General features: G+C 46.1%; 1 protein-coding gene across 1 annotated transcript in view; it reads left to right on the top strand.

Moving 5' to 3' along the window:
* Nucleotides 1–20,082, top strand: part of LOC126293450 (uncharacterized) — an 807,495-nt gene that overhangs the window by 683,011 nt on the left and 104,402 nt on the right. Inside the window, exons 10-11 of the mRNA XM_049986682.1 lie at nt 672–942; nt 17,561–17,784. Of these exons, the coding sequence (XP_049842639.1) occupies nt 672–942; nt 17,561–17,784 (495 nt within the window). The remainder of the gene's footprint in view (nt 1–671; nt 943–17,560; nt 17,785–20,082) is intronic.

Here is a 20,082-nt window from a genome sequence, read left to right as displayed (position 1 = left end):
AGGAAACCAGAGGGTGGGGGGGGGGGGGATCAAGCCTGCAGACAATGTAAAGGATGCAGAAATGTTGGAGGAACAGGAGGAGGTGGGGGAAGGGGATCAGTTTATACAGGACCCGTGTGGGGGAAGGAAGGCGGATATGCAAGGCAAGGTGGAGGGCATGGCGTTCAAGGATTTGGAGGGCCTTGTAAAAGCGGGTGGGAGCAGAGATCCAGGCAACGCTGGCATAACAGAGGATAGGACGGATGAGGGATATGTAGGAGTGGAGGATGGTAGAAGGATGCAATCCCCATGTCCGGCCAGACAGGAATTTCAGTAGGCAGAGGCAGGATTGGGCTTTCTGCTGGACGGTCTGGAGATGAGACCCACCGGAGGAAGACACCAAAGCTGCGATTGCCACAGCGGCGCCTCCGCCAGAAACGGAGGGCGACTGCTTCACACTACGCGCTGCGGCGCGCTCTTCAAAACAACAGTTTTTACCACTGCTCGACCACATAATGCCCCTCTGCAGCTGACAGCAGTGATCTCCCTTCCACTTACATCAGCGTGCTGTTACGCTCCTGACATTAATACGGCCACAGGGTACGCCCACCGTCACAGTAGTTGTGTCAGTGCGGTACTCCCTACGTGTCACTCTGGAGCGGGGGCGGTAATGGAAGCTCGGTGTGTCGCAGGAGGTCCAACACGGAGGACCCCGGCAGGTCTTCGGCCGTGCTGCGCCGCCTGCTGACCGAAGCCAACGAGGAACGCTCGCTGTTGGACGAGGTCTGCGACACGGACACCGAGCTGGGGGGCCCCAGTTCGAGCCCCAGCCAGGACTCCGGGGACGCCGGCAGCGAGGCGGACGCCAGGTCGGTGGAGGGGGACCGGCCCAGGAGGCTGCGGCGATCCGTCAACATCCAGGAGAGCGCCTGCGACTCCGAGGACCAAGGCGAGCACCAGGTGGTGAGTGGTCGCCTCGTTAGCCGTGTGGCTTCCTGCCAGATTATACAGGGTGTCCAGAATGAGACTCCAACATTTGAATCCATAAAATCTCAGAGGAAACACAATTTACTGACGCAGGGAAATCATACAGCAGCTCAGCAAGTGGACGGTTCAGTACATGTGCGGCAAGGGTAGCGCGAAAAATATCATGTCTACAATCGATTTCGTGCCATGTGTTACGGGGCGTCTGTTCTGTGACAGAGTTGACGTCAATTCTTATGCGCTGTTTCAAGTCCTGCAGGTCCTTTACTTGTGTAGCGTATACCCGGTCTTTCACATAACCCCACAAGAAAAAATCGAGGGGGGTTATGTCGGGCGAACGTGGCGGCCAAGGAATTGGACCTCCACGGCCAATGCATCGTTGCGGGAATGTGTCATTTAAAAATTTTTCGGACATCGAGGCTCCAATGGGGCGGTGCACCGTCCTGTTGAAACATCACATTTGGCTGCAGGTCTGTTATCTGTGGCACGGCAAATTGTTCCAACGTGTCCAGGTAGATGGCTCCATTCACAGTCGGCTACTGAAAGAAAAACGGCCCAACAATGCGATTTATTATCAAACTGCACCGCACATTAACTCTCGGACTGTCGCGCATGTGATCCCTAGGTGCATGTGGATTTTTGGACCCCCAGATGCGCACATTGTGACCATTGACAGCTCCTGACACGTAAAAGGGTGCCTCGCCAGTACACATCACGCGTGATAAAAGTGTCTCGTCCTCGGCAATGCGATCTAACATGACACATGCAAATTCTCGCTTTGGTTTATCATCAGGCTCGATTTCTTGCACATCCTGCACTTTATATGCGTACAAACGTAATCTCTGATGGAGCACTTTGTGCACTGTTGAACGTTTCATACGACGTTCTCGTGCTGCCTGTCGCACTGACTTCTGAGGACTTCGTTCGAATGACCGCCGCACTTGTTCCAAACGATGTTCGCTGATCCCAGGCTTACCACCACCTTGCCCTTTCGCAACACTCCCAGTAGCCAAAGTCTTGAACGACGGGCGCGCTTTCTTGTAAAATCGACGAAAGTTTCTTTGCACTAGGATCACCGATTTTGTCTCTGCATACCACCAGACCACTTGTGCACGCTCCTTCATATCCTCCATTTTGCTAAATCAATTGATTGCAGCTCCACTACGGCCACTTGTCATATCAAATTTGCGCACCACAAACTTGTTGAGTTGCTCTGTCTGCCCCTTCAGGATTCACAGGTCCACCATCTGAAATGAGAAAGATGTAGGATATTAAAATGTTGGAGTCTCATTGTGGACACCCTTTACTACAGGGTGTCCATAAATTATGTTTATAACTAAAGGCCGCGCGGTGTGGCCGCACGGTTTGAGGCGCCATGTCACGGACTGCGGGGCCCCTCCCGCCGGAGGTTCGCGTCCTCTCTCGGGCATCGGTGTGTGTCTTGTTCTTAGCTTAAGTTACAGTTACTTTAAGTAGTCTGTAAGTATAGTGACCGATGACCTAAGCAGTTTGGTCCTTTAGGAACTAAAGATTTTGATAACCCTAAAACTACGCTATAGATTAACAAATGGTTTTCAACATGTGGTAAGGTAAGTCATAAAGTATATTTTCCTCATTCATCAGGTACACACTGATACACCCTCAGTGCCGAGTTGGGGATACTCTCTGCCCAGGGACTCGGTGTTTGTGGTGTCCTCATCATTCCATCATCATCATCATCATCATCCCTGATAGCGGCTGGATTGGATTCTGAAAAAATTCGACTGTGTCGAAATTGGGACTTTGTACGACCGCTAATGACAGCGCAGTTGAGCGCCCAAACAACTAAACATCATCATCAAACATCCTCAGTGCCATGGGTAATGTGTAGTTGGAATTCAGTTTCTCTCCTTGTATGATTCAAAATCTCAAGAGCTCCACGATGACACTATGGTGAGTATATGAAATAAAAGCGTTGTACCGTTGGCCGCGAGGCATGATGGGAATTAGTGTGCATGATTTGGCTTAGCGATGAAGCCCGCCTTCATTTGGATGGACTCGTAAGTAAGCAAAATTGGCGCATTTGGGGGACTGAGTATCCGCGTTTCGCGATCGAGAAAACTCTTCACCCTCGACGGGTGAACGGTTTATTGTGTGGTGTGCAATCAACAGTCACGGAATAATCGGTGCGATATTCCTTGATAGCATCGAAGGGTACGCGAATGTTTTGGAAGATGATTTCATCCGCACTATACAAAGGACCCTGATTTCCACAAGATGTAGTTCATGCAAGACGGAGCTCGACCCTATCGAAATGGCTGAGTCTACAGTAGCACTTTGGGGACCGCCACCGCGCTCAGTGGAATGCACACGTTCTGAGTAACGTTGACCAACGTGCAGTCTTCTATAGTTGTTGTCCCCTGCGCAGAAAACAGCACGTAGGTCGCAGATCCGTTATCTCGAGGCTTGAGGTTTCTAATAAACTCTTAGCGAGGAACTAATATTACATAAATAATTAAATCTGCAAGTAGATTGTTTATAGGGGATGCTACTCGCTTTATATTAACAGAATCCAGAACTCGACAATTATACTCCACTTCATGAATAACAAATAGTTTCCATTCTTGACACGTTCATAAAAAAAAATAAGCAAAACGATGAACTGCGTTTTGAGTAGTTATCGTTAAATTGTTCTCAATAACACATCCAAATAACCAGATATTGCTAGTAAATCCTTAACATATACTGACCAAAGCAGACAACATGTCTGTCTTCTGCTACTGCCGAACCAACTCTGATCTTACAGCCGTACCACTTCGCCCGCCATCCAAGTTAGGCGCGATCCAAAGATCTCCGAAGTGCAACTTTCGCATTTCGTTTAGCAGTTGTTTACTATTTTGCAAAGTAATTAACACTTCTGAAATAATGGAATGACAGCCTGCTATTCAGTTCGTACTTTTCCATGAAATGCAAGTAATATTACGAGGGTGAGTCAAATGAAAAACTTAAATTTGTAATAACAAATCGAAATTTCGCGCCGTTATCATGTAAGTTGGTAAGCATGCGACAAACAGCGCGCGAAAAGACCTGCAGGTGGCAGCACAGTGCTGATGTACACATACCGTCGCAGTATCAGTATAAAGATGGCCGCCCCACTTGCGACTTGCACCAGGGAAGAACAGCGTTCTGTTATTCGGTTTTTGCGTAGTGAAGGTGTGAAACCTATTGAATTTCATCGACGGATGGAGGTTGAGTACGGTGATGCACGTTTGTCATAGCAGCAAGTCTACGAATGGAGTAGGAAGTTCGCAAATGGTGTGACTAGTGGAAGATGCTCCTCGTCCAGGTCAGGCACAACGAGTTGTGACTCCACAGAACATCGCAGCAGTTGAAGCCATAGTGAAGGAAAACGGCTGAGTGACACTGAATGACATTGCAGTATGTTTACAGATTACTAATGGGTCAGCACACCACACTGTGCACGATATGCTCCAGTTTGACAAAGTGTCGGCAAGATGGCTGCCACGGCAGCTGACTCCTGAAATGAGAGAACGACGTGTTGATGCTTGTGAAGAACTTCTTCGGCGCTTTGAACGAGAAGGTGATGGCTTCCTTGCAAGAACCGTTACTAGGAACGAAATCTGGGTTGACTTCTACCAACCGGAAACGAAGAGAGCGAGCAAGGAATGGCGCCATTACTCATCACCAAACTGAAGAGGTTTCGAACAGATCATCAGGGAAGGTTATGCTGACTCTCTTTTGCGGCGAAAGTGGCGTCTTTTTGAAGCGTTACGCATTACATGCCTAGAAAGACCACTATCACCAGTGCATCATACACAGATCTAAAAAATCATCTAAGGCCTGCAATCAAATCAAAGCGACGTGAATTGCTGTCAGCAGGTGTCCTTTTCCAACATGACAATGCAAGGCCCCACACTGCCTGTACAACAGTTGCAACAATCACAGACCTGCATTTTGAGTGCCTTCCTCATCCACCATACTCACCAGACCTCGCCCCAAGTGATTTCCATATGTTTGGACCACTGAAAGACGCAATGGGAGGAAAGAATTTCCGTTCTGATGAAGAGGTACGCCACACGGAGCGCGAGTGGTTGCGCGGACTACCAAAAGAATTTTTTTCTAAAGGAATTGTAAGCGCTGGAGGACTTGCATTGAGCGTTTTGGAGATTATGTTGAAAAGTGATACAGCTTTCTACCACTTTTGCACAATAAATAATATTTAAAAAAGTATGTAAGTTTTTCATTTGACTCACCCTCGTAACAAAACAAGATTGTCGTTTGGCGCGCAACTTCCGAACGCAGCAGCCAATCACGGAGAAGGATCACAATTTAGGCGGTCTTCCTCACGATATTCGTACCGAACAAACCATCTGTCGTCGGTACCTTACACATCTTTACGTCATCCAGCCACTGAGGCCTGTTCAACTTCCCTAAGAAGAGCTCCTTGCACCAGAATGTGATGGCTGTAAAGCCAGAAATACTATAACATGTTCAAACGCACCGTGAATCCACATACTTTTCACCTAGATAGTGACGGACATTTAGGGACCTGCAGGATGGTACTCCGGAAATATAACAGCAGTTTGTAGGTGTTCCAATTGCGACAGAGCAAACTCTCGTAACTTCGATGGCAGACACGGTGAATAAGAATCGACCAATGCAGTCCGCTGCAAAACACTGGACTGTCTCCTTCTACACTGAAGCACCTAAGAAACTGGTATAGGCATGCGTATTCAAACACAGAGATATGTAAACAGGCAGAATACGGCGATACGGTCGGCAACTGCTATATAAGACGTCTGACGCAGTTGTTAGATCGCTTACTGCTACTACACTGGCAGGTTATCAAGATTTAAGTGAGTTTGAACGTTGTGTTATAGTCGGAGCACTAGAGATGGGACACAGCATCTCTGAGGCAGCGATGAAGTGGGGATTTTGCCGTATGACTGTTTCATGAGTGTACAGTGAATATCAGGGATACGGTAAAACTTCAAATGTCCGACATTGATGAGGCCCGAAAAAGATCCTGCAAGAACGAGACCAACGACGACTGAAGAGAATCGTTCAACGTGACAGACGTGCAGCCTTTCCGCTAACTGCCGCAGATTTCAATGCTGGGCCATCAACAAGTGACAGCGTGCGAACCATTCAACGAAACATCATCGATATGGGCTTTCAGAGCCGAAGGTCCACTCGTGTACCCTTGGTGACTGCACGACACAAAGCTTGACGCCTCGCCTGGGCCCGTCAACACCGAAATTGGACTGTTGATGACCGGAAACATGTTGCCTGGTCGAACGAGTGTCGTTTCAAATTGTATCGAGCGGGTGGACGCGTTTGGGTATGGAGACAACCGCAGCAATCTATGGACCCTGCATGTCAGCAGGGGACTGTTCAAGCTGGTGAAGTCTCCGTATAATGGTTTGTGGCATGTGCAGTTTGAGTGACATGGGACCCCTGGTATGTCTAGATACGACTCTGACAGCTGGTACGTACATATGCATCCCGTCTGATAATCTTCATCCATTCAGGCCCATTATGCATTCTGACAGATTTGGGCAATTCCAGCTGGACAATGCGATACACCACACGTCCAGATAGCCACAGAGAGGCTCCAGGATCACTCTTCTGAGGTTAAACTCTTCCGCTGGCCACCAAACTCCGCAGACATGAACATTATTGAGCATATCTGGGATGACTTGCAACGAGCTGTTCACAAGAGATCTCCACCCCTTCCAGGATTCATGGTGTCAGTTCCCTCCAGCACTACTTCAGACATTAGGCGAGCCAATGCCACGTCGTGTTGTGCACTTCTGCGTGGTCACGGGGGCCCTACACGATATTAGTAATGCAAATATGGAACGGATGTAACTCAACAGTTTCAGCTACTGCCAACCATGATGTTATATTGGTTGGGAAGAGATAATCTGGATTTTCCAGATGCGCAGTAATTATCATTAACCAGCACCAGAAATTGTCTGCCCAGAAATGCATGCAGGCATAGATGCATGCATGTTAAGAATCTTGTGATAGTTCTAAAACATAGGATATATATTATGCATGTAAGAATGTTGTGATAGTTCTAAGACATAGGATGTATATTAATGTGTTTTGGTTTTGGTTTGTGGCTTGGTAATCTACCTTTTCTCTCCATTATCGAAATAGATGACAGAGGGATAGAAAAAACAATTAAAATCACTCAAAAGAGGAAATGCCGCTGGACCTGATGGGATACCAGTTCGGTTTTACACACAGTACGTGAAGGAACTTGCCCTCCTTCTTGCAGCGGTGCACCGTAGGTCTCTAGAAGAGCGTAGCATTCCAAAAGATTGGACAAGGGCACAGGTCATCCCCATTTTCAAGAAGGGATGTCGAGCAGATGTGCAGAACTATAGACCTATATCTCTAACGTCGATCAGTTGTAGAATTTTGGAACATGTATTGTGTTCGAGTATAATGACTTTTCTGGAGACTAGAAATCTACTCTGTAGGAATCAGTATGGATTTCGAAAAAGACGATCAGCTCGTGCTATTCGTCCACGAGACTCAGAGGGCCGTAGACACAGGTTCCCAGGTGGATGCCATGTTTCTTGACTTCCGCAAGGTGTTTGATACAGTTCCCCACAACGTTTAATGAACAGAGGATATGCCAGACTGAGATTCATTGGAAGAATCCAAGGAAATGCAGCCCGAAAACAAAGGAAGTAGGTTACAGCACACTTGTTCGCCCACTGCTTGAATACTGCTCACAGGTGTGGGATCCGTACCAGATAGGGTTGATACAAGAGATAGAGAAGATCCAACGGAGATCAGCGCGCTTCATTACAGGATCATTTAGTAATCGCAAAAGCATTACGGAGATGATAAATAAACTCCAGTGGAAGACTCTGCAAGAGAGATGCTCAGTAGCTCGGTACGGGCTTTTGTGAAGTTCCGAGAACACACCATCACCGAGGAGTCAAGCAGCATATTGCTCCCTCCTACGTATATCTCGCGAAGAGACCATAAGTATAAGTATAAAATCAGCGACATTAGAGCCCATACTGAGGCATACCGACAATCCTTCTTTCCACAAACAATACGAGACCGGAATAGAAGGGAGAACCGATAGAGGTGCTCAAGATACTCTCTGCCACACACCGTCAGGTGTCTTGCGGAGTATGGATGTAGATCTAGATCTAGTAGATCTAGATTAGACAGGTGTACCGGTTTCTTTGGTTCTTCACTCTATTTAATATATAAAATGAGGATGCTGTGAACCCCATATGACGAAGCAATTTGGCAGAAACATGAAGCTTTGCCTCATTGGAGACGTAAATCTTGTCTTGCATAACCACTGCCAACTGTTCGCGCTGAAGCACCGCACCTAGTACGGATACAGCCGTAGCCTCTTATGCAAGACACTGTGCACTGTTTATCGTCTCATTTCCAACTCTAGCCGCCACACTCACCAATTTTGTCGGACACCTTGTAGACGCCTTCCTTACCTCGTCCACACTGGCGTCTGAAACACAAGGGCGACCGGCCCCATTTTTATGTAGAACACTACCTGTTTCCATAAATGAGGCACACGAAACTCGAATAGCTGGTCGGAACTGTCGTCGCCTTCCACACCATGCTCGCAATTTTCGCCACACTCGGGTATCGGACGTCGCCTATAGCGACCGCGCACTGGCATTTCTCCTGTGACGTCCATACTTTGTCAGGTCTTGGAGAACATATTTGGGTCAAAATTGAGTCACTTGGAAGGTCAAAAAAAATATGGTTCAAAATGGTTCAAATGGCTCTGAGCACTATGGGACTTAACATCTGAGGTCATCAGGCTCCTAGAACTTAAAACTACTTAAATCTAACTAACCTAAAGTGAGCACACAAATCCATGCCCGACGCAGGATTCGAACCTGCGACCGTAGCGGTCGCACGGTTCCGACTGAAGCACCTAGAAACTTTCGGCCACACCGGCCGGCTAAATTTATGAGTTAGCTTATCATATGTTGGAAACCATTTGTTAATGTCTAGTACAGCTTTACAGTTACTAAAGTGTAGTTAGTTAATATTCAAGCATCCGACTCATTGACGAGTACTGGACTCACATCTGTATATCGTTGTTATCGATAACCATATATTTTAACAATTTAGATTTGATCTAGAACACAATTTTCACTCTACAGCGGAGTGTTAGCTGATATGAAACTTCGTCGCAGATTAAAACTGTGTGCCGGCGCCGAGACTCGAACTCGGGACCTTTCCATTCTTCACACGTTCATAAAAAATAAACAAAAGAATGAACTGCCAGGAAGTTTCATATCAGCGCACACTCCGCTGCAGAGCTTAAATTTCATTCTGGAAACATCCGCCAGGCTGTCGCTAAGCCATGTCTCCGCAATATCCTTTCTTCCAGGAGTGTTAGTTCTGCAAAGTTCGCAGGACAATGTCTGTGAGGTTTGGAGGCTAGGAGACGAGGTACTGGCGAAGCTGTGAAAAGAGGTCGTTCTTGGGTAACTGGGTCGGTAGAGCACTTAATCGCGGGAGACAAAATGTCGCAAGTCCAAAACTGAATCATTTCGACTTACTCAGCACCTGTACAGAGTGAAATTAGTTGGCGCATTCTTCGTTCCAGTACAGTGACGTCACTTACACTGTAAACTGACCTTGTTGTTATGGAGATGTTCATTACATAATGGGAATCAAATGATCAACATTTTATTCCATTCGATTCTGAAGTTGGTCACAAACATCAACACTGATATGAGTCGTAACCCCGAAAGCTCATATTGAGGTGATTTTTGCCATTGCTGAAACACATGCTGTATGAGTTCACGAAGCTTGCTGGCGGGAGGCCCACATAAAAACATAGCTCTTCCAGTGACATCCGAGATATGCTCTGTGACTAAAAAATTAGTGAACCAGACAGACCAGGTGTTTCTGGTGCGAACAGCAGTGTGCTTCTGTGTGAGCTGTGTGTGTGTGTGTGTGTGTGTGTGTGTGTGTGTGTGTGTGTGTGTGAGTGAGTGTGGTGGGGGGGGGGGGGGCTGTTTCCTCATCTACATCTACATTTATACTCCGCAAGCCACCCAACGGTGTGGGGCGGAGGGCACTTTACGTGCCACTGTCATTACCTCCCCTTCCTGTTCCAGTCGCGTATGGTTCGCGAAAAACGACTGCCGGAAAGCCTCCGTGCGCGCTCGAATCTCTCTAATTTTACATTCGTGATCTCCCCGGGAGGTATAAGTAGGGAGCAGCAATATATTCGATACCTCATACAGAAACGCACCCTCTCGAAACCTGGCGAGGAAGCTACACCGCGATGCAGAGCTGAGTCTGCTAATTGAGTTTGCTAAACATCTCCGTAACGCTATCACGCTCACCAAATAACCCTGTAAAGAAACCCGCCGCTCTTCTTTGGATCTTCTCTATCTCCTCCGTCAACCCGAGCTGGTACGGATCCCACACTGATGAGCAATAAAGTATAGGTCGAAGAAGTGTTTTGTAAGCCACCTCCTTTGTTGATGGACTACATTTTCTAAGGACTCTCCCAATGAATCTCAACCTGGTACCCGCCTTACCAACAATTAATTTTATATGATCATTCCACTTCAAATCGTTCCGCACACATACTCCCAGATATTTTACAGAAGTAACTGCTACCAGTGTTTGTTCCGCTATCATATAATCATACAATAAAGGATCCTTCTTTCTATGTATTCGCAATACGTTACATTTGTCTATGTTAAGGGTCAGCTGCCACTCCCTGCACCAAGTTCCTATCCGCTGCATATCTTCCTGCATTTCGCTGCAATTTTCGAATGCTGCAACTTCTCTGTATACTACAGCATCATCCGCAAAAAGCCGAATGGAAATTCCGGCACTATCTACTAGGTCATTTATATATATTGTGAGCCGGCCGTAGTGGCCGAGCGGTTCTAGGTGTTACAGTCAGGAACCGCGAGACCGCTACGGCCGCAGGTTGGAATGCTGCCTCGGGCATGGATGTGTGTGATGTGCTTAGGTTAGTTAGGTTTAAGTAGTTCTAAGTAGTAGGGGACTGATGACCTCAGAAGTTAAATCCCATAGTGCTCAGAGCCATTTTTATATATTGTGAAAAGCAATGGTCCCATAACACTTCCCTGTGGCACGCCAGAGGTTACCTTAACGTCTGTAGACGTCTCTCCATTGAGAACAACATGCTGCGTTCTGCTTGCTAAAAACTCTTCAATCCAGCCACACAGCTGGTCTGATATTACGTAGGCTCTTACTTTGTTTATCAGGCGACAGTGCGGAACTGTATCGAACGCCTTCCGGAAGTCAAGGAAAATAGCATCTACCTGGGAGCCTGTATCTAATATTTTCTGGGTCTCATGAACAAATAAAGCGAGTTGGGTCTCGCACGATCGCTGTTTTCGGAATCCATGTTGATTCCTACAGAGTAGATTCTGGGTTTCCAGAAACGACATGATACGCGAGCAAAAAACATGTTCCAAAATTCTACAACAGATCGACGTCAGAGATATAGGTCTATAGTTTTGCGATTCTGCTCGACGACCCTTCTTCAAGACTGGGACTACTTGTGCTCTTTTCCAATCATTTGGAACCTTCCGTTCGTCTAGAGACTTGCGTTACACATCCTGTTGAAGCGTTTCATTTGGTACTGTGGTCATGTATTATATAAAAACAGGGTTTAGTAGTCTTCCCACAGAAAGGCGAGCGTTTAACTATTACCACATCACTTCCCTTGCCATGTCCGAGGACCGTCCACACGTGGTTCTGGAAACTTAATAATTAATGATCTCGACAACAACTTTCACCAGGTCATCTTTAGATGCGTTGGCACCGGTTTGATCGCCAAAAACAAGAGTGAGAATCATTGTAAATTGTAAATTTGTGGTAAGATCTCATGGGACTAAACTGCTTAGGTCATCGCTCCCTAAGCTTACACGCTGCTTAATCTAATTTAAACTAACTTACGCTATGGACAACACACACACACACACATCCCCGAGGGAGGACTCGAACCTCCGACGGGAGAGGATGCGCGCGGACCGTGACAAGGTGCCTAAGACCGCGCGGCTACGCGGAGCAGCGAGAATCATTGCCAACCGTCACAGAATACGTTTCAATATCAGAGGACTCTGGCCCTACACGTCACAATTCTGTGTCGCCTGTACTGTATTGTCAGTTGGAAACGACACGCAGGATGTCGAGGTGTAATCCCAGTTACGAGAAGTCTCTTCCTGACAGTCTGTGCTGTCATTCAGCCTGTACCCTTTCCCCGGATTTTTGTTGGTGTCATGTATTATCCACAGGCAGTCCAACAACTCTTCTGTCATCTGATGCTACAGTGCTCCTCGAAGGATACATTCCCACTCTTCTTGCCACATTAACGGCCTGCATCCATCTCGTCACCAGTGTGTCTGTGGTCATTTCGGATGAACCCTCCGTGAGGCACTCAATTGTGAATTGCAGAATAGATGGACTACAGTAGGCCATTGGTAACCAGCTCCCAGCTACCTCATGTCCTCATTCGACCTTTCTCAAAGTCTGAAAGATGGTAACAACATGCACATGCTTACACTCTGGAGAAACTTCCAGGTTCCAGAAATGTTATCTATACCCAACAGTTGTCATGTACTTACACCATCTGGCGAAGTAGATTTTTTTTCTTGTCTGATTCACCCACTATGATGAAATTTTAGTCAACATTTACGATACACCTGGAAATACTGTAGTTTCAGTCTGCTGAAACTGGGTCCAGGTGTTCCTTGCATTTTCAAAATCCCTGTGTACCAGTTTCCTCTACGCCAGTGCCCTTTGGGCAAGCTGCGGAGCTATGGGGTGTCGTCTCAGTTGTGCGACTGGATTCGTGATTTCCTGTCAGGAAGGTTGCAGTTCGTAGTAATAGACTGAAGTGATTGCAGGTGTTCCCCAGGGAAGCGTCCTGGGACCTCTAATGTTTCTGGTCTATATAAATGACCTGGGTGACAATCTGAGCAGTTCTCTTAGGTTGTTCGCAGATGATGCTGTAATTTACCCTCTAGTAAGGTCATCCCAAGACCAGTATCAGTTGCAAAGCGATTTAGAAGAGATTGCTGTATGGTGTGGCAGGTGGCAGTTGACGTTAAATAACGAAAAGTGTGAGGTGATCCACACGAGTTCCAAAAGAAATCCGCTGGAATTCGATTACTCGATAAATAGTACAATTCTCAAGGCTGTCAATTCAACTAAGTACCTGGGTGTAAAAATTACGAACAACTTCAGTTGGAAGGACCACATAGATAATATAGTCGGGAAGGCGAGCCAAAGGTTGCGTTTCATTGGCAGGACACTTAGAAGATGCAACAAGTCCACTAAAGAGACAGCTTACACTAGACTCGTTCGTCCTCTGTTAGAATATTGTTGCGCGGTGTTGGATCCTTACCAGGTGGGATTGACGGAGGACATCGAAAGGGTGCAAAAAAGGGCAGCTGGTTTTGTATTATCACGTAATAGGGGAGAGAGTGTGGCAGATATGATACGCGACTTGGGATGGAAGTCATTAAAGCAAAGACGTTTTTCGTCGCGGCGAGATCTATTAACGAAATTTCAGTCACCAACTTTCTCTTCCGAATGCGAAAAATATTTTGTTGAGCCCAACCTACATAGGTAGGAATGATCATCAAAATAAAATAAGAGAAATCAGAGCTCGAACAGAAAGGTTTAATTCAATTCAATTCCGTTCACGCGATCAGGCCCAGAGGACCGCCCGCCACCACAGCTAGAGCTCTCCATCCGTCTCTGTCTTCTGCTATCTGTCTCCAGTTTTCCGTGACTCCCAGCTGCAACAGGTCTTCTCTCACTCCGTCGATCCACCTCTTTCTAGGTCTTCCCACTGGTCTGCTGCCTGACGGGATCCAGTCCATTGTGATTTTGGGCCACCTTGTTGCCTCCATTCTAACAACATGTCCAGCCCATTGCAGTCTTTTGCTTCTCGTCACTCCCAAGATTTTAGGCTCCTTGTACAGCTGTTCTAATTCAGTGTTATGGCGTCTTCTCCATTCTCCAGTAGTCTGATCTCTGACTGGTCCAAATATTTTCCTGATGACTTTCCTTTCACATGTTAGCAGTCGCTTAAGGTCTTGTTTTCTAGTGCTCCAGGTTTGAGAGCCATGAAGTACTACTGGCATTATTAATGTCTTATACAACCGTATCTTTAGTTGTTGAGTGACACTTATACATTTCAATATAGGGTCTAGAGAGTGACATTATCTGTTTCCCGCCTGCAGTCGTGCTTTTATCTCTGCTTCAGTTGATGTTACTTCTGTACAGAAAGGTTTAGGTGTTCGTTTTTCCCGCTCGCTGTTCGGGAGTAGAATGGTAGGGAGATAGTATGACTGTGGTTCGATGAACCCTCTGCCAAACACTTAAATGTGAATTGCAGAGTAATCATGTAGATGTAGATGTATTCCAGGTGATGCGCTGACTATGCTTTGTGCTCTCTCACTGGAGGTGTGAACATTCATGTATGGCAGTGTTCTGGCTGCCCTGTGCTTTTGGCCAGTATTCTGGACTGTGGCCACACTGGGCTCTGATTTCCCTGACCAAAGCGATCATTACCCTTATACACCTGTCTTCTGTATGGCCCATCCTTTGGCCAATATTTCAGGCTATTGTCCCACACCGTTCTGAAATCCCTAACTAGAGGCATGAGTACCTCTGTTCACAAGCCTTCACAACAGCTTCATTCTTTGGTTGGGATTTCGGCCAATGGCTCCATATTTTGAGGTCCCTGACTGTAGTCATGAATACCTATGCACGGCAGTCTCCTCCACGGCCTCAGTCTTGGCTGGGATTTTGAGTTGTTTCCACACCATGACATGAGGTTCCTGAATAATGGTGCGAATACCTCCTTATACCAGTTATCTCCACAGGATCACCCTTTGGCTAGTATTTTGGGGCATGGTTCCAATACGTTCAGAGGTCCCTAACTAGAGTTGGGTATAATGCTGTATATCAGACTTTTGTATAGCCTCTCCTTTTACGACTGTTTCAGACTGTTCTGACAGCCTTAACTGGGGGTGTCAGTACCTCTATAAACAAGCCTTTACAATGGCTTCACCCTTTGGATGGGGTTTCGACTCATGGCTCAATATTCTGAGGTGCCTGCCTGGAGGCATGAAAACCTATGTACAGCAGTGTTCTCCATGAACTCATCCTTTTGGGTTATACCCAGACCACGCTTTGAGATCTCTTATTAGAGATGTTAATACCTCCTTATACGAGTTTCCTCCACAGCATCACCCTTTGGCTACTATTTTGGGCCATAATTCCAATATGTTACGATGTCCCTGACTGAGCCTGTATACCAGTCTATCTCCTTCAGCCGATACATCAGGCCATGGCTCCACCCTGTTCTGAGATCTGTAACTGGAGCGTTAACTAGTTCTGCAAACAAGCCTTCATAAGAGCTTCATCGTTTGGTTCGGATTTTAACCTATGGCTCCATATTCTGGGGTCCCTGACTGGAAGTTATAAAAACCTATGTGCAGCAGTGTTCTTCAGTTATGATTTTGAGTTATTCACGCCATGCTTTGAGGTCTGTTATTAGAGATGAGAGTTTCCTCCACAGCATCACCCTTTGGCTAGCACTTTGGGCCATGGTTCCAATATGAGGTCCCTGACTAGAATTGTGTGTAACCCTGCATGTGTAGATATCCGAAAAGCTTTTGACACCGTTCCTCACAAGCGACTTCTAATCAAGCTGCAGAGCTATGGGGTATCGTCTCAGTTGTGCGACTGGATTCGTGATTTCCTGTCAGGAAGGTCGCAGTTCGTAGTAATAGACGGCAAATCATCGAGTAAAACTGAAGTGATATCAGGTGTTCCCCAGGGAAGCGTCCTGGGACCTCTACTGTTCCTCATCTATATAAATGACCTGGGTGACAATCTGAGCAGTTCTCTTAGACTGTTCGCAGATGATGCTGTAATTTACCGTCTAGTAAGGTCATCCAAAGACCAGTATCAGCTGCAAAGCGATTTAGAAGAGATTGCTGTATGGTGTGTCAGGTGGCAGTTGACGCTAAATAACGAAAAGTGTGAGATGATCCACATGAGTTCCAAAAGAAATCCGTTGGAATTCGATTACTCGATAAATAGTACAATTCTCAAGGCTGTCAATTCAACTAAGTACCTGGGTGTTAAAATTACGAACAACTTCAGTTGGAAGGACCACATAGATAATATTGTCGGGAAGGCGAGCCAAAGGTTGCGTTTCATTGGCAGGACACCTTAGAAGATGCAACAAGTCCACTAAAGAGACAGCTTACACTACACTCGTTCGTCCTCTGTTAGAATATTGCTGCGCGGTGTGGGATCCTTACCAGGTGGGATTGACGGAGGGCATCGAAAGGGTGCAAAAAAGGGCAACTCGTTTTGTATTATCGCGTTATAGGGGAGAGAGTGTGGCAGATATGATACACGAGTTGGGATGGAAGTCATTACAGCATAGACGTTTTTCGTCGCGGCGAGACCTTTTTACGAAATTTCAATCACCAACTTTCTCTTCCGAATGCGAAAATATTTTGTTGAGCCCAACCTACATAGGTAGGAATGATCATCAAAATAAAATAAGAGAAATCAGAGCTCGAACAGAAAGGTTTAGGTGTTCGTTTTTCCCGCTCGCTGTTCGGGAGTGGAATAGTATAGTATGATTGTGGTTCGATGAACCCTCTGCCAAGCACTTAAATGTGAATTGCAGAGTAGTCATGTAGATGTAGATGCATACCAGTCTTCTCTATCTCCTTCGGCCAATATTTCAGGCTATGACTCCACCCTGTTCTGACAGTCTTAACTGCTGGCATGAGTACCTCTGTAAACAAGCCTTCACAACAGCTTCACCCTTTGTTTTGGATTTCGTCCCATGGCTCCATGTTCTGAGCTCCATGACTGGAGGCATGAATACCTATGTACAACAGTGTTCTCCAGGGCCTCACCCTTGGATAGGATTTTGGGTTATATTCACACCATGCCATGAGGTCCCTTAATAGAGTTGTGAATACCTGATTATACCAGTTTTCTCCACAACATCACCCTATGGTTAGTGTTTTGGGGGCCATGGTTTCAATATGTTCTGAGATCCCTAAGTAGAGCTGTGTATAACTCTGGATAGCAGACTTCTGTATTGGCCTCTCCTTCAGCCAGTACTTCAACCTATAGCCCAAACCTGTTCTCAGATTCTTAACTGGAGGCATGAGTATTTCTGTAAACAAACCTTCACAACAGCTTCACCCTTTGGTTGAGATTTTGGCCCATGGCTCCATGTTCTGAGGTCCCAGACTGCAGGGAGGAATACCTATGTACAGCAGTGTTCTCCACGGCCTCACCCTCAGTTGGGATTTTTGGTTATATCCACAATATGCCAAGAGGTCCCTTAATAGAGGTGTGAATACCTGATTATACCAGTTTTCTCCACATCATCACCTTATGGTTAGTATTGAGGGTCATGGTTCCAATATGTTCTGAGGTCCCTAAGCACAGATGTATATAACTTTGCATACCAGTCTTCTCCGTGACCTTTTGGTTGGGATCCCACCAGGGACTGAGGCCTCTGGCTGTGTGCCCACAGGAGGAGGAGGTGTGCGGGCTGCAGCGGCAGCGCTACCGTCGCATCCTGGGCCTGTGCAGCCTGCTGCTGCGCCAGCAGGAGCCCCGCCGCCAGAGCCTCGAGATCCTGTCCGCCGCCGAGCACCTCCTCAACGGTCGGCCCGTCCGCATCAGCAACGACACGGACCGCCTCGTGCGCTCCGCTATCTGCACCCTCAAGGCTGGCGTCCCGGCCGATGAAGACAGGTGAGCCTCTCTGTCCCACTCCTCTGGACGCTTCAAAAGTCTAAACCCACACCAGTATCTCAAGGGATATCCAAACTTGGAATGGGTGGGTTCAGCCCCTATTTAGTCTTACTCCTTAATTCAGTTTTCGTAAAACAACTTGTAAGTGCTGGGAGGGATCTGAAGTATCCCTGTCTTGGACTTTGCCGAAGGCATGGCCAGCCTGTTGACCTATTTGATAGCAAAACTTGTATGTTGCCAGGAGGAATCCCCTACACTAAATTCTGGCACGAGAGCAAAATGGTTCAGATGGCTCTAAGCACTATGGGACTTCACAGTTGAGATCATCAGTCCCCTAAACTCAGAAAAGCTTAAACCTAAGTAACCTAAGGACATCACATACATCCATGCTCGAGGCAGGATTCGAACCTGCGACCGGAGTACCAGCGTGGTTCTGGACTGAAGCGCCTAGAACCGTCCGGCCACCGCGACCGGCAGGGGAAAATATCAAGTGAGACGTGAAGTTCTCTTGGATATTAGTCAACTTGAATAACGCAGTTAGTCTCTACTCAGTCTAACACAATATCCAAATTTTGTAGGCTTGAGTTTAGACCTTAATCCAAGCATCCACTTTTAGTCCCTTTGTGGTTTTCTTAGACATTGTAACTGCTAGGAAGGTTGTCACGTCCTTGGGTTCGGATTTTCTAAAGTATTGGACGCCAAGACTTGACAATAATGATCTGGCCTCCTGATCAGTTTGATAAGACTTCTTACTGCTACAAGAAACCTATAAAGGGATCATGTCATGAGATGAAGATGACAAGAACAAATTATTAAGTAATTAAATTAAATTACTATGTAATTAAAGTTTACTTGGAATTAGTTGAACCTGAGTGTCCCAAACGATATCCATGTTCAGCATTCTTGGCTTCTGACCTTCATCCAATCATCCACACTTAATTTTCCCATGTTTTCCCCCAGTCGACTTTGTAAATGGTGGGACGGTTCTTCTGCGTTTGTGGCTTGGATTTTGTCACAGTATTAAGCGACAGGGTGGGACTGTAGCAATACAGCTTGTTGGTCGATTTGAGACAGAGACTTGTTGCTGCTGCAAGGAATACGTAAGATTAACTTGCAGGGAGAGGTTTTAGTGGGATGGATGGGAAGATTAACTTGGGGAAGTTTAACTTGCTGGGAGAGGATTTATTGGGGGGAGGGGCGTCTGTTAAGGGATCGCACAGCGAGTTAATGATGTCTTCGCCTCGGTTATGGGATAGTCCTTTGTGGCGCCTCCCTAAATCGGTCCAAGAAAATGCTGGGATAGTTCCTTTGAAAGCGCACCGCCGATTTCCTTCCTCGTCTTGACAAAATTTGTGCGTGTGCTCCGCCTCTAATGACCTCGATGTCGACGGGACGTTAAACCAATCTTCCTTCTCTTTCTTAAATTTAACAGTTTTTACGCAGTTCTTACGGTTTGTTCGTTATTTATAGGTAATAACAGTTAATGTTCAAGCAGAGTGACTAACATTGTGTAAAAGTAAGGGGAAACTATACCGTAGCGATATAATACACACTACGTATTAACATGACAAAAATGTTTTTTTTTTTCACAATTGATATATAAGTGCCGCGCGGGATTAGCCGAGCAGTCCGAGGCGCTGCAGTCGTTGACTGTGCGGCTGGTATCGGCGGGGGTTCGAGTCCTCCCTCGCGAATGGATGTGTGTGTTTGTCCCTAGGATTAATTAGGTTAAGTAGTGTGTAAGCTTGGGGACGGATGACCTTAGGAGTTAAGTCCCATAAGATATCACACACATTCGAATTTGTTATATAAGTTACGAAACATTGTAGACTCCTTCATTAGCATTCGGATTTTCATTCACATTCACATCGCATTCGTTTGCTGATTTGATTCTGATTCTAATTACTGTTCATTCCTGAATCAATGCAAGTGTATGTTGAAATTGTAATTTGAAAGTAAAGTGTTATTCAGAGTCGTATATATTACTTATGCAATGCCAGTCACAGCTTAATTTCAAAATTATTGTGTGATAAGTGCCATATATTAAAGACGAGCTGTGGAGTTAACGTAAATTATGAAACATTGCAGTGTTTTATCGCATCAGCACTTCGCACGACAGAAAATTTCCTTGATAACAATTTATGAACCAAAGTTATAGCACTATTGCATTCCAGCTTCGTGTAGGTTTCGAAACAGCTAACTAAATGTGATTATGGTCTCCACACAAACATTTAACGGTGAGTAGTGAAATTTAAAAATAATTTTTTCTCTGTTTTTTCTTAGACCGCCCAATTTTAG

This window comes from Schistocerca gregaria, chromosome 10 (assembly GCF_023897955.1).
Source record: "Schistocerca gregaria isolate iqSchGreg1 chromosome 10, iqSchGreg1.2, whole genome shotgun sequence".
In the NCBI taxonomy this organism is placed as follows: domain Eukaryota; kingdom Metazoa; phylum Arthropoda; class Insecta; order Orthoptera; family Acrididae; genus Schistocerca; species Schistocerca gregaria.
Note: the sequence above shows the minus strand (reverse complement) of the source record. Positions and strands in the feature narration are given on the sequence as shown.